Genomic DNA, 14302 nt, shown 5'->3' on the forward strand with positions numbered 1-14302 from the left:
TGGTTCCTCATCGAGTCAGCCTCCTGTTGCCACGCAGTTTATCCTGGCACGTTCCTTTGTTTTGAAGCGCACCCTGTCTGATGTTAACTAGTTTCTGACATCCGTGTTGTTTCTTCTGTGACCTCTGGGCTAACGGCTAGGGGACTGACTAGAGCAGCTCGGCCTCCGTGGTCACCCAGTGGTGAGGCTGGACTCCTCTGCAAAGCTTCCCACTTTCTGGGCCCAGCTCACATTTCACATCCAGCACACCTCCGTCCTGGTGGGGACCCGGCCCCGCCCGCTCCCCTGCACGTCTAGGGGGCCAGCAGGGACAGCGGGCGTTCTTGGTGGAGGGAAGGCAATCACAATCCTCCCCAGTGTGGGGGGCCGAGCCTGACAACCACTCTCTCTGCAGGAGGCGCTGTGCTGGCCGATGGCGCATCCACAGGCTTCGCGCTCAGGAGGCTGGGGGACAGGGCACGTCTCCTGAACTTCCTGGTGGCCCGGCTCAGGCAGAAGGTACGGCTACCCCGACACTCAGAATGTGCAGGTCTCTGACAGGGTGGCTGGGGCCGGCCCTGCAGTGACTCTGGGCATGTGGCCTACCGCTCTGCCCGTGCCCTCCAGGGAGGTCATTGTGAGGAGCTGCTGCTTTGTCTCCGTGCAGAAGCCCGGTGACCGAGCACGGAGCCGGTCCTGTGCCAGGGTTGCAGCCCCTCTTGGGACACGCCGGGCGAGTCCCAGGCCCTGCAGCGATGCCCGGCACCGAGGGAGGCAGGAGCACGCGGCGCCAGGCTGGGTCTCCCGGGCGCTGTCCGCCAGGCCGTCAGTGTCACAGCTGCTGTACAGCGGGCAGAGGCACGGGGGCCACAGCTGGGCTTCACCGGGGCCCGTTCGTAGCCTCCTTTCCATTGTGCTGAAAAGGACGCGATGTGCAGTTTGCCTTTTTTTTAAATTACGTTTTTCACTTTTCAGTTCTAGTTGACGCTCGACATGGGAGCTTCAGGTGTGCAACACAGTGTTTACGTGTGTATGTAACTTAGGAAGCGATCACCCCAATAAACCCAGTGCACGTCTGACACCGTCCGTGGTTGCACACTGTGACCTCTGGGCTAACCGGCTAGGGGACTGACTAGAGCAGCTCGGCCTCCGTGGTCACCCGGTGGTGAGGCCAGACTCCTCTGCAAAGCTTCCCACTTGTGCTGTCCTTACACGTGACTGTTGCATAACTACTCGTTTGTACTTCTCAGTCTGTTCCGCTCAGTCTCCTCCCCTCACAATGTTCTCTGTACCTATGAGTTTGTTTGTTGTGTTCATTTTGTTCCTTAGATCCCACATGTTTGTGAAATCACATGGCATTTGTCTTTCTCTGCCTTACGCCACTGCCCACATGCCCTCTGGGTCCGTGATGCAATAGACTTTTTTCTCCCTTTACTTTCAACGTGTGTGTCTTTCGATCTGAAGTGAGTCTCTTGTAGGCAGCACGTGCGAGGGTTTTGTTTTCTTATCCAATGAGCCATCCTGTCTTTTGATTGGAGCGTTTAACTCTTTTTCATTTGAAGGACTTGTTGATAGATATGTACTTATTACCGTTTTATTATTCATATTTTTGATGCATACTCTTTTTTTCTTAAAGATGTCCCTCCAGCATTTCCTGTAACACTGGCTTGGTAGTGATGATCTACCGTAGCTTTTTCTTGTCTGGGAAGCTCCTTATCTGACTTTCAATTCTAAGTGGTAGCTTTGCTGGGTACAGTCATCTTGTTTGTAGTACGTCCTTGCTTTTCATCACTTTGAATATTTCTTGCCAATCCCTTCTGGCCTGCAGAGTTTCTGTTGAGAAGTCAGCTGACAGTCTTAGGGGAGATTCTTTGTAGGTAACTGATTTTTCTCTTGCTGCTTTTAAGACTCTCTTTGTTTTAAACCTCTGGCATTTTAATCTGTGCTGTGTCTTGGTTTATCTCGTTTGGGACTCTGCGCTTCCGGGGCTTGTGTGTCTATTTCCTTCACCAGGTTAGGGAAGTTTTCTGTCATTATTTCTTCAAATGGGTTTTTAATTCTTTGCGCTCTCTCTTCTCTTTCTAGTGCCCCTATGATGCGAATGTTGAGACACTTGATGTTGTCCCAGAGGCCCCTTAAACTTGACTTATTTTTTTTTTGTGGGGGGGGGATTCTTTTTTCTTATTGCTGTTCTGACTGGTTGTCCTTCACCACCTCATCCTCTAAATCACTGATTTGATCCCACGCTTCATCCACTTTGTTGATTCCCGCTAATGCAGGAGTCCCCAACCCTTGGCCAAGGACCAGTACTGGTCCTTGGCTTGTTAGGAACTGGGCTGCACAACAGGAGGTGAGCAGCGGGGGAATGAGCAAAGCTTCATCTGTACCTGCAGCCGCTCGCCAGCATCACCGCCTCAGCAGCACCGCCTCAGCTCCGCCTCAGATCCTCAGGCATTACATTCTCATAGGAGCACCGGTCCCTGGCGCCACAGAGGTCGGGGACCACTGCTGTAATGTACTCTTCATCTCAGATATTGTATTCTTCATTTCTGATTGGTTCCTTTTTATGGTTTCTGTCTTCATTTTGTGTTTTCTAGCTCTTTGTTAAAGTCCTCACCGAGTCCGCCTGCTCTCCCCCAAGTTCGTCGAGCATTCTTATGACCAGTATTTGGCCTCTGCATCCACTAGATTGCCCGTCTCCAGTTCATTAAGTTCCTCTTCCGGGCCTTTGCTCTGTTCATTCATATGGGACGCGTTTCTCTGTCTCCCCATCCTGGCTGCCTCCCTGTGCCTGTGTCTGTGTATTAGGTAGGGCACCTGAGTCTCCTGGTCTTGGGAGAGTGGCCTTATGTAATGGGTGTCTTGTGGGGCCCAGTGGCACAGTCTTTCCTGGTCACCTGTGCCAGGTGTTCAAGGTGTGTCCCTGTGTCCCTTGTAGTTGAGCCTTGGTTGCTATTTGCATGTGGATGGGAAGGATCAACCCTCGGGCTGATTGGTTTTGAGGACTAGCCAGTAAGGGGCCGACCCTACAGAGCGAGCAGGATTCGCATTAGGGCTCTGGTGCCTGCCCTAGTCTGCCCTTCGCTGTGTCCTCAGATGATGTCCTGGATTGCGCTCTGACTTCGGTGCTGCTCGAAGCAGGCCCCTGGGTGGGCCGGTCCAAGGGTTCCCTGGGAGGGGCCAGCTGCAGGCCAAGTTCAGCTGCAGGCTGCGCACCTCCAGGGTCACCTGCTAAGAGTCACCAAGCAATCTGCAGATGGCTGCCACTGTGCTGGGCTTACAGGAGCCTCGAGAGGCCAAGCCCGGAACCAAGGCTGGCTGCTGCTAGAGCCGGGCTGGGGGCTGCTCCGTGAGGTGCGGGGCACCGGAGGCCAGACGCTGCTCGTTTGGGGTTGTGAGCCTTTGAGAGAATTTAGGAAAGTCCACAGCACGAGCCAAGACAGGCCGTTTGCATGGAGTAAACCACACAAAAGTTTCCCATTTTTAAGGGCACAATTCAATGACATTATGTCTGTTCACAGCATCGGGTAACCAGAACCACTGCCACGTCCCAGAACTTTATCACCGGAACAGAGTGTCTGTCCCCGTGAAGCACCGACTCCCTGCCCCTCCCCAGCCCTGAGCCTCTGCCTCGTGTCTGTGCCCCTCATGCGAGTGTCCTTTTGTGCCCAGCTCATGTCCCTCAGCCTAACGTTCACCGCGTTGCAGCCGAGCCCACCCCTGGCTTGCCGCAGTGTCCCGGTGTGTGTCCCACACTTGGCCCGCTCACCTGACGGACACTTGGGTGGATTCCAGCTCTGGCCGCCTTGCATACGGCTGCTGCAGCATGGCACCCAAGGGTCTCCTAGGTCCCTGCTCCCTTCCCTGGGGTGCACACCGAGGCCTCGGGCTGCAGGGTCATGAGGTCGCCCCGTACTTAATTTCGCAAGCTCCCACCCAGCTGTTCTCCATGGCGGCCGCGCCGTTTACTTCCCACCAGCCCTGCGAGGGCTTCCGCGGTCTCCATGTCCTCACCGACTCCTGTCATTCCTGTCTGGCCAGTGGTCTGCTGTGGCCGTTGGGTGGGCGTGAGCAACGGCTCATTGTGGTTTTGCTTGGCATTTCCCTGATGAACGATTCCGTGAGCCTCCTTCATGTGCATGTCGGCCACCTGGGCACTTTCTCAGGAGAAACGTCTGTCTATGTCTGTCCATGTCCGTCACCCACTTGTCTCCATTGAGCTGTGACGGGGCTTCCTACTTGTTGGGTCACAGGCCCGCACATGTCTGGGCATCTTCGGGTCCACAAGGCTTCCGAGTGGCCGTCCCGCACCCTGCACTCATGCATGCTTGTTTGCGCACATGCCACTCAGGACACAGACAGCCACGGAAAGTATCCATCCTGGAGACAGGCGCTTCAACTGTCCTGCAGAGAAGGCCCACCTCAGGGTGTCTGTTCATTTTTTAATGAACAGTGTTTTTTCACCAAACGATGATCTCGTTTGGTGTGTACGTGGCAAACTTGGACACCACAGCACCGGCGGGCACCATTGCAGGAGGCCTATGGGGCTCTTCCGAGAGTGGGCCGGGGGTTCAGGGTGCAGACGGCTAAGGGTCTTTCTGGCTGCCAGTCTCCCCACCTGTTGGGGAGGGGTGGGCAGACATCAGGAGCAGCAGCTCCAGTGAGAGGCTGGCCCGGGCCCCCCAGGACTCCGCCCTGGTACCTCATGGCCGGCCTGCGGCCCCCGGACCTGTCCACCTCTGCCTCGTGTCTGCTCCCCAGTCTCCAGCCGCCTTTTCGTAGCTGAGGCCCCCTGGCCCCAGGCCCCCCGGCTCATGTCCTTTTCTAGAGGCCTCTTCCCACCAGGCCTCTGTCCACGCTTCTGTGCCGGACTCTGCAGCCTGCCCTGGGCCAGCCCTGGGCTCTGCCACATTGCCAGGCCCACCGCATGCGGGACTGGTGGGGCCGTGCGGGGGTGCACAGGCGGGGGCACAGCGAGCCAGAGCGGATGCTGGCGAACGCATTTCCTTTCTGACTTTCCTGCTGTTTCCACCCCCACTTCTGTCCTCTGCTGGCCACCCGGTCCCCGCAGCCTGCCCCAGCCCTGTCACGAGAGGCATCCTCCCTCCTCATGGTGCCTCTCCTCGGCCCCCAGGTGCTGCAGGGGCCCCTGGACATGGACACCGTCCGGCGCGAGCTGCCCCACGAGCTGGACCAGGTGCACCTGGAGGTGTTGGAGCTGCGAAAGCAGGTGGCTGAGCTTGAGAAGCACCTCGTGTCTGCCGGGAAGGAAGGTGGGGCCCCTCCGAGCCAGCAGCAGCCGTGGGCGCCGGACGCCGTGGCCTTCGGGAGAGAGGTGGGTGTGGGTGCCCTGTGCCCGCCATCGATCTGTCTAGCTGCTGGCCGTCCTGGGTCTCGCTGCGGAGGGTGCCCTATAGGTGCTGGCCCCTGGCCGGTCGCCAGAGCTCTGGCCCCTGTGGGCCGTCCCCATGGCCCCCTCGTCCTTCCTTGGCGGCTGCCCCCTGGGTGGACGCAGTGCTGGGGGAGCCCCATTCTCGGGCCTCCAGTCTTTGTAGCTGCTCCACTGAGAGGTCGTGCACGGGATACCCGTGAGGAGGACTGTCCTCTGTCCCCCAGGCAGGCGTCCTGACTGCTCGCCAAGAGGCTGCGAATCTCTGAAACTAAGGCCAAGTCGGGGTTTCCCCTCAGGAGGAGCTTGTGTCTCCGTGCGCCTCCCGGTGTCAGGAGCTGCCTGTCGCCTGTGACAATGGGGCCACCCATGCAGGTGCCATGGGGCCCTTGTCCTGGAGCAGGCTAGGCCTTCGGCACCGGTCCTACCCTGCTCCCTGACCAGGTTCGAGCCAGGGGTCCAAGCTGAAGAGAGGGTACTGCACAGCACATTGTCCCCACAGGTGTGACAACCAGGCCGCCTTCTTTCTTAGCAAAGGCCGTGATGGAAATGTAGAAATGGCTTCCTTAACAGGGCGTTCTCTGATGTGGCTCCTGGACCTCGGCCAGTTGCCCGTGGTGACCCATGCTCACCCATGGTTAGCTGGGTAGACCTATGCAGACCCGTTACAAAGGGAAACCTAGCTTTCCAGGGACCAGCTCCCATCGCCAACACTGGGACAGGTGGCCGTCATGCACTTCTGGCCTGGCCACACCGAGGACAGAGCCTCACTCCCGACTACCCACAAGGAGACCTCAGACCCAAACTGAAGAACATGGTGAAGGCAGCAGGCCTGCACTGTCCCCAGTGTACTGGTTAGGGACCTACAGGGACCCTGGACCTGGAACAGGAGAAGCAAGCCATCATGGACGTTCCTGAGGCAGCGGGCACGGCCGCACGTGGGCAGTGCGTCAGGTCTAGTGTCAGGCCTGTGCCACCTTTCTGGTTTTGACGGCCAGTCGCTGTGAGCGCCTGTGATTTTAGGAAGAGCAAACAGAGCGCTGAGGCTGAGGACTATCGCATGGGGGGTGGGGGTCAGCAGGTGGCAGCTGCCTCCCTGTCTACCAGGGAAGCGCGGGGAGCCCCTGGCGCTGTCCTTTCAGGTTCTCTGTGAGGTCGAAGTCCTACCAGCGGCAGCCAGGCCGTGCCTCCCCAGCCCAGGGCGGCCCTCCATGTTCCCCAGTCTCCGTGCCCCAGCCTGGTGCAGAGGGGCGATGGCCGGCTGGCCAATGGAGTCCCCTGCTCCTGACAGCTGCTCCACCCAGCCCCGAGACCCGGACGGGTGCTGGCCCAAGAGCAGGGCAGGAGGGATGCGCCGGGCCGGCTGCGGGCAGTGCTCACCGTCCCCCCGCAGTGGGCTCTGCCGAGAGCTCGGGAACCTGTACGGGCCGAGCCCTCAGGCAGCCAGGGCAGCCACGGTCCTGGTGTCCTGGCACTCCCCGCGCCCGGGGCTCCGCCCCCACTTCTCCACGGAGCCCGTCACCCACTACCCTTGGGGACAGGGACGTCACTGAGACGGCTCAGCAGTCCAGCCTCTCCCTTCATTGCACAGACAGTTTCTCTCCTGGCCAAGGTGCTGGGTCAGGGCCTGGATGGGCGAGGCCACCTGGGGTGGGCCCGGAAGCGCACAGCAGCTCAGAACACGTCCAGGATCACTGGGAGTGTCACGCGCTGTTGTTAGAAGAGTAAAGTAACCTTACCAGGCACCGAGCCCAGGTGGCGGGGTCCGTGGCTGCAGCCCCTACTCACTGCGTGCCACCACGGCGACGAGGACGTGGCCCATCTAAGGTCACAGCCCGGCCCGCGTCGGCTCCTCGCTCGTGTGGGAGCGTCTTCTCGGGGGGTCCACTTTGAAGAGTGGATTCTTTCTGAAACCCGACTTTTCTGAGGTTTGCAGAGTCTGTGTTTAGGCCTGTTCCTTATTCACTCAGGACACGAGGGAGCCTAGAGCGTGTCTTATAGAGGACCAGGGCTCGAGGAAGGCTGTTGGCCGAGCCCCCACCGGCCGTGTGCTGCCTTGGGACACCCCGGGAGGGCTGCGACACTTTCACAATGGGATGAGTCGGCCCCTTGGGGGGAGGGAGTGGCACCCGCTGGTGACCAGTTCCACATCAGCTCCTCCAGGCCTGTCCCAGCCCCTCCGCAGGTCTGAGACCCCCCTCTGTCCTGCGTCGCTGGGAGGTGAGAGCAGGTGTGGGGGCCGCTCACCAGTGATCTGGGTGTGCGGGGCCTCCCCGCAGGCCCCCATCACACCACGCCAGCCTGTGGCATAGGCCAGAGGTGCCAGTGGCAATTGCCTGGCTCCCTGGCCACCTGAGGAAGTGGCCCTGCCAGCCCTGGAACAGCACACTGGAAAGGAGCCTGTTCCAGGCACCAGGAGCCAGTTCTGTGTGCCAGCGCCCAGACAGGACACGCTGGCTTCTCACGGGGTTAGGAGCAGTCACGGCTGAGCAGGCCACCTGCTGCCCTCGGGGCCTTGGGCAGAACCGTGCCTGATGGGCCCTGCCCAGCACAGAGAAGCCCCATCTTTCTCTTCTCTCTGTGCTCCCCGGCTCACTGCAGACGCCTCGGGCATGACCTCGTGGCTTTTGGGAGCGGGTGGGTCCAGGCCAGGGCATCAGGGCAGTGGTGGGGCCAGGACTGTGATGGGGCTGCTCAGACCCCCGTCAGGTCAGGACGCTGTGGACCTGGGGCGGCCTGTGCTGGCTGGGAAGGCGGAGGCCGGTGCGGAAAGCGCACATGTGGCGGAGCCAGGGGCAGGACGCTGCCAGGGGACAGGGAGAGGGGAGCGGGGCCAGGGACCAGGGAGAGGGGACAGGGTACCGGCTGGAAGGAGGAGGGGAATGGGACCTGCCAGGCGGCGGCCAGGGCGCCACGTGGGGCTCTGATCGTGACCGCTCTCAGAGTCCTGGGGGCGTTGGAGGCTGAGCGCTGGAGCCTGCGGGTCCTCACTGTCCCTACTGGAAAGACACAGGCACAGGAGGGCCCCTGGAGAGGGGCTAGGGAGGCGGGGGAGCCGGCCTCGTTCGTCCCACGTGGGAAGGGCGTCCACAGGTGCATGCCGTGGCCTATCTCTGCCAGTGCACGTGGACACATGTCCCTTTGGCCTCTCATGTGGACCAGTCGGTGTCTGTCACCCAGAGAAACTGATTCTGGGCGGCTGGCGGGACAGCTTGGCCATCTCACCCTGACGCCCACTTACTCACTTCCCGCCCGGAGGGCTTGTCTGACGGCCGACCATGTGCGCGTTTGGTTCCCAGGGCCCAGCGGACGGAGGAGCGGCGGGGACGGCGGGGACCAAGGGCCAGGAGGTACAGCGGCTCCAGAGGAGGCTAAAGGCGGCCGCCCGCAGCATCGTGCGCCTGCGCCTGGAGAAGGAGCAGCTGCAGGAGCTGGGGAACCGGCTCCGCGCCGAGCGGGGCCGCGCAGGTGAGCCGTTGCCCCAGCGTGCCCCAGGCCTGAGGAGGGGCTGGCGCAGGCGGGGCCAGACGCCCCCGTGTGGATGCGGGGCCGGCTCGGGTTCAGGTTTGTTCGTGACCTGCGCGCTGGCAGCATTTGTGGGAAAACGAGCTAGCGACACCGTCCCCCGGCTCGGGCTGCGCCATCACGCGTGAGGCAGCTGTGTCTCCACCACCACCAGGGCCGGCACTGCTTGCCAGGTGCCCAGGCCTCTGTCGCACAGGGTGCTGGTGCCCAGGAAAGGCAGTGACTCTTTACAAAAGATGCACATGCTTTACCTTTCACATGAATGTCGCTAGAGCCCCAGCGGCCAAAATGACATTCTGTCTCTTGGTGAAGCCCGACGGTGTCCCCCTTTTCTGAAGAGCTGAGGTACAAGTGGGGCTGCCATGCACGGCCATCAGGGTGGTGCAGTCAGGTTGTGTGAGGACACTCAGGGCAGCAGACCCGCAGCCAGGGCCCAGGCTCGTGGGAAGGACTGTTGTCCGCCAAAGGGCACAGCGGTTCGTGGGGCATTCACGCTGGCAGGTGGCATGCGGAGTATCCCAGAAGTGGAACCTAAGGAAATGGCCAAAGCAGCCAAGGAGCCACCAGCTGTCACTTGTTTGTGAGGAATCTACGCGGTACGGACACTCGGGCTCGGGTGTGTCATCAGTGAAGAACCTGAGTGGACTTTGTGCCCCTACCCCCCGGGCCCTGAGCCCCTCTCTCTGGGGACGGGGACGTTTATTTCACGTTTTTGGGAGACAGGGTGGTCAGCGTGTCCTCTTTACACCGTTTCTTAGGTACCTTTCATTCTAAATGTGCAAAGGGGTATATTTTGGGGTGGCCTGCCCCGAGTCCCACCAGCCTCCTCTCAAACCCCCTGGAATTTTGCACAGTGGTTGCTGAGCAGGGCGATGGCTTCCTGATTTCACTGAATTAATCTAGTCTTGGAAGGAGGTCAGTTTTCAGGCTGCGTTTAAATCGGCAGAGGCAGGCTCCCGAGCCCGGCCTGCGGAGCAGCAGTGGGTGCTGGTAAGAGACGTTCCCCTGGGAATTAGAAAACTGGTTTACTGTGGGGACAAATTACAAACCAGGTTCTGGGTTCTAAGGATCACCAGCTGAGAAGATCTTTAGATGTCAGGCTCAAATCACCTTTTGCAGTGTGATGTCTTTAGCGACGTCACCGGGTGCTCTGGCAAGCTTTCTGAGTGGCTCGTGTGGCCGCGGACGCGAGGGCTGTGAACACGCGCTGTCGGCACCTCCACAGTCGATCCAAGCGGCTTCGGTTTGCGGGGCTTCAGGAAGAAGGTGAGCTTTAGCTCTCAGTGACTCTGGGTCGGAGGGTGGGAGAAGTTTGCAGGTTTGTGGCCAGAGGTTTGAGGAAACCAGGAGAACGCAGGGTCTAGTCCAGTTCACAGGGGCACAGCGAAGCCCTCAAAGGGACTCTGACGTTAGGTGTGTCTTATAATCTCTGCTGAAACAGCCTTTCTATAATTAATCAGCCCCATTTTTGCCAGAGATAATTATAGTAAAACTAATTCGTTCATAAAATAGGTCTAGTTTTATTAAATTCGGCCTCGTTATGTAAGCTCTTTCAAGTCTGCTTTGCTGGGACTTTTCGTGAGGACTCTCAGATTGAACCTTTAAAGGCCTCTCGAGGCCGGGAGCCCAGCCCAGGTCTTCCTGTCAGGCGTCGCCTGCAATACCTGCCAGTTTGGGAGAGTTCCTCCCTCCTCAAGGTCCCCAGAATGTCTTAGGATTCCTTTACTGATGTGGTAAAGCTTCTGGGAACCCTGCGAGCGAGACACCAGATTTCCCAGGGGCTCTATTGGCTCCATAAGGCCACCATAGTTCCTTAAAGCCTCCTGGTCACAGCTGAGTCCGTGCACGTTCTCAGATAGGACCGTCCAGTGACAGCCTTCAACATGACCTGCAGCCAACTGAGTCCCTTTGCCAGAAACAGATGCTTATTGAACCCACGTAAAGGACAGTACGGGCACTGGTGAAGGTGTGCGCTCTGGGGGGTGTCTCCGTTCTGGAGGGGTCAGACGGCAGGGAGCTGAGCGCTTCCTCTCTGCTCACAGCGCCGTGCTTTACCAGTCGTTGGACGTTTCCCCTGGATCCGGAAAAATGAGACGCTTAGAAGAATCGGCAGTGTTTCAGACAAAAAAACTCGTAACAGTTATAGTCATCTTCGTTGGGCCCCTCAGCCCCACGCCTTAATTCTAGTTGACCTTGATCTTTTGTTAGCACTTGCACAGAGCATCGGGTCTCAGGTGGAGTCCTGTAAATTCCCGCCCAGCTCAGTGGTGTGAGCCAGTCAGAAACCTGTGTTCAGACTGCTTCCCAGAGTCTCCTTGACGACGGCACATTTGCACAAGTGTCAGAGTAAAACAGGAACGGCAGTGACAAAGGACAGTTCATCGCAGTGCAGTCGACGAGGAAATTTGCCCGTTTTCGTAATTCCACATGTTAAGATCGTAACTGGAATTACGCCTGATAACATTATGCCAGAACATAATCAGATTTCCAGGAAGTTCACCTACTTTCTGGAATGTCTGTATCCCATCCAGACACAGAATAAAAAAAGGTTCAGTATTACTTCTTATTTGATAATTCTTCCCATGTAATTAAAAAAGCCTAATTAAACATCTCCCATTTATGAGAGAGAAGTTTTGTTTGAGATGTTCCAGGGCCTTCCAGAAAATTTCTATTTAGTCAAAAGAATAAATTTCTATTTAGTCAAAAGACTATTTAGAATATGATATCTAGGAAGTTTGTCAAAAATATCGAAAGGCTCCTAAAACACTTGGTCACATAGGATCCTGAGTCACTGTGAGATGACACCAAGTCACCCATTTAACCGTGGTGACAAGACTTTGCAGCCAACACAGGAAGTTAGGTGTGAGCAAAACCAACCAAAGACCGCATAAAGCACAGGAAGCGATTCTGGTGAAACGCAAAATCACGCTTTCCAGGTAGGTTATCTGAAAGGTAAGGACACTTTCTCCTCTGCTGTCAAAAGCAGCCAGAAGCTCAGGACAACTGTCGTCCTAATAGAGAGAACTCAGTCCTTCTGTGCCGCTGTGCTGTGATATTAAAACTTGTTTTTAAGTAAATTCATTTCAGGCTTAGCTTGACCGTGCATGAGATTCCTTTCCAAAAGTTCCTTTTGCACAAACCTTCTACGTCTTTCTTTTTTTAGATTCATACTTTGCCCTTTTCTCTGTCTCATAACCAGTTTTACTTTAGGACAAACTTGTTTTTCTTCAGATGCATTTTTATTCCTCATACCACCCCCATTTTTGAAACCAAACATTTTACTTTTCTTGCATATGGAGATGTTGCTCTTATTATTGCTAGTAGCTTTAATTACACATATTATTGAGAATTCTTAAACCTTAACCTTAATTTCTAATGAAAACTAAGAAGTAGCAATTGTGACTGCCTTTACGTCATCATGCTATATAGATCGACAGACTTACAGACACTCTATGATTTCTAGAAACGTGCTTTTCCATAAAAAAGTTTCTCAACATGTCATAAAACATGTTTACTCACAGATCCAAATATCTTTAGTTTCTCGGTAATAAGGAAACCGAAAGCAGACAAACCTATGTTCAGTAGTGAATATTTCGTTATTTTTTCTTATTTGGAAGTGATCTAGACATTTAATGAATTCTCGGTGTTTGAGTTAGTAAAACTCCCAGGATGTGTTACCAAAGAGACTTAGGAAACTAAGCAGACATGTCATTAAACAATCCTTGCAAAAAAAACTCGGCAAAACTCTCATCTGATTTACATCTGTTCAATTCATTTGTTTTTCATAAGCACACTGAGATCGCTCACGAAAGCACTGTGAGACGGTAGATGGCAGCCATCGTCACCCAGCTGTTTCTCCTGCGGGCTGAGTGACAGTCATAACCGTGAACCTGCTGGGTTCGTAAGCCAGGCTGAACAGAAGAGGCTCGGCCGCATGGTATCTAATTCTGGCACCCGAAGACACGCCTGTTTTAATTAAACCAACAAACTTAGACAGGCCTGGATTTACCAAAGCTTATTTTATATCGTGTAATTTGGGGGAAAAGTCCATTTAGGTTAATTTCTATATTTTTTGAGAATTTTTTACATAAGCCTGTTGAAGCCACTTAAGTAGAGGTCTTTTCAGACAACTTTAGCAGTGCCATCCGGGGACAGAAAAACACCCCACATCCATGACATGGGACACACAGGGACCAGAATGACAGAGGTCCCGTAGCCTTCACTTTTAAAACCCTGAGTCACAAGGTGGGAGGTGTGTATAGGACTCACCAGTTCCTAGGAGGACAGAGGCTTTTCTCTTCTATGGCAGTTGGAATAAGTCAAGTTCAACCTGCCTAGATGGCCAAAGCTCTGTTTTTACTAATATTTATAAATAAGATTTTTGAGATTTCCCATTTGCCCAATTTCCAAATATCTCCCCCACCCCCCACCCTTTGTTTCCCCTTTAAGGAGAAACCTCTCAGACAGGACTTTGAACTGTTTTCCAGAGTTGCAGGTCTGGTTTTGTAAAGATTTACAAGACAAAGACAGGTGTTCTCAGTTCCTCTTAGAGCTGGATTTTAGCCTGCTTCAGTGGCTGATCCACTGAACACTTGGTCTGTACATCCAGTGCCGTCCTGGCACTCCGCGTGCCCACGGCCGCCTGTCCGACGGGTCCCCAGGCCTTCGGACACCCCGCTCCCAGTCACTGGAGCAGGGTGTCCCCGGGGGTGTCGGCCATCCGATAACCACAGCACAGTCACCAGCCAAACAAGGCCTCTCGGAGTGGGGCTGTGACTGGCCCTTAAGCTTCCCAGTGTTGTGGCGCGATCAATTCTAAGACCCAGGGAGCCAGTTGAGATGAATTATGAGCCTTTATTAGCCCGCCGGCGACTGACTCTCTACTATACAAGGTTCGATGAGGTCAGCCCCGAGCTCCCAAAAGAGGCAGTTGATAAAGCCTAGAACCATACCCTGGTTTAACATCAAACAAGCAAACAGATTAACCACACCCTAGTTAACATCAAACAAGCAAGCAGATTACAGAAGCAGAAGTTGGCCCTTAGCATATCTTTGCCCAGAGCCACACCCTTAACACCAGTTCCTCTCTAAGTTTGGCAGGGACTCCTAAAAGTGGGGTCACTTACAAGGGTAGTGGTTCCTGTCCAGGGGACGTGGTTCTTTGGCTGCGGGGTGGGGTGTCCAGGTTGTGTCTGCAGAGGAGTTGCAGGGTCAGGCCTGAGGCCGGCTGACCCCTACCGCAGGGCCCTGGGGAGTGGAAGGAGCTATAGGGACAGTGGACTGCCTGGCTGTGACAGTCTTGGGTGCTTCTTCTGCTAAATTTATTTCCCAGCCTTTACAATTTGACTTTTCCAGACAGAGTTGAGTAAAGTGGACCCGTGTGGGCCCTGCAGGGGGCTGTGGGTCCCT

General features: G+C 56.0%; 1 protein-coding gene across 1 annotated transcript in view; it reads left to right on the forward strand.

Moving 5' to 3' along the window:
• Nucleotides 1-14302, forward strand: part of CCDC57 (coiled-coil domain containing 57) — a 66324-nt gene that overhangs the window by 22662 nt on the left and 29360 nt on the right. The window contains exons 13-15 of the mRNA XM_023538615.1: nt 395-498; nt 5114-5314; nt 8668-8836. Of these exons, the coding sequence (XP_023394383.1) occupies nt 395-498; nt 5114-5314; nt 8668-8836 (474 nt within the window). The remainder of the gene's footprint in view (nt 1-394; nt 499-5113; nt 5315-8667; nt 8837-14302) is intronic.

Source organism: Pteropus vampyrus, unplaced genomic scaffold (assembly GCF_000151845.1).
Source record: "Pteropus vampyrus isolate Shadow unplaced genomic scaffold, Pvam_2.0 Scaffold227, whole genome shotgun sequence".
Lineage (NCBI taxonomy): Eukaryota > Metazoa > Chordata > Mammalia > Chiroptera > Pteropodidae > Pteropus > Pteropus vampyrus.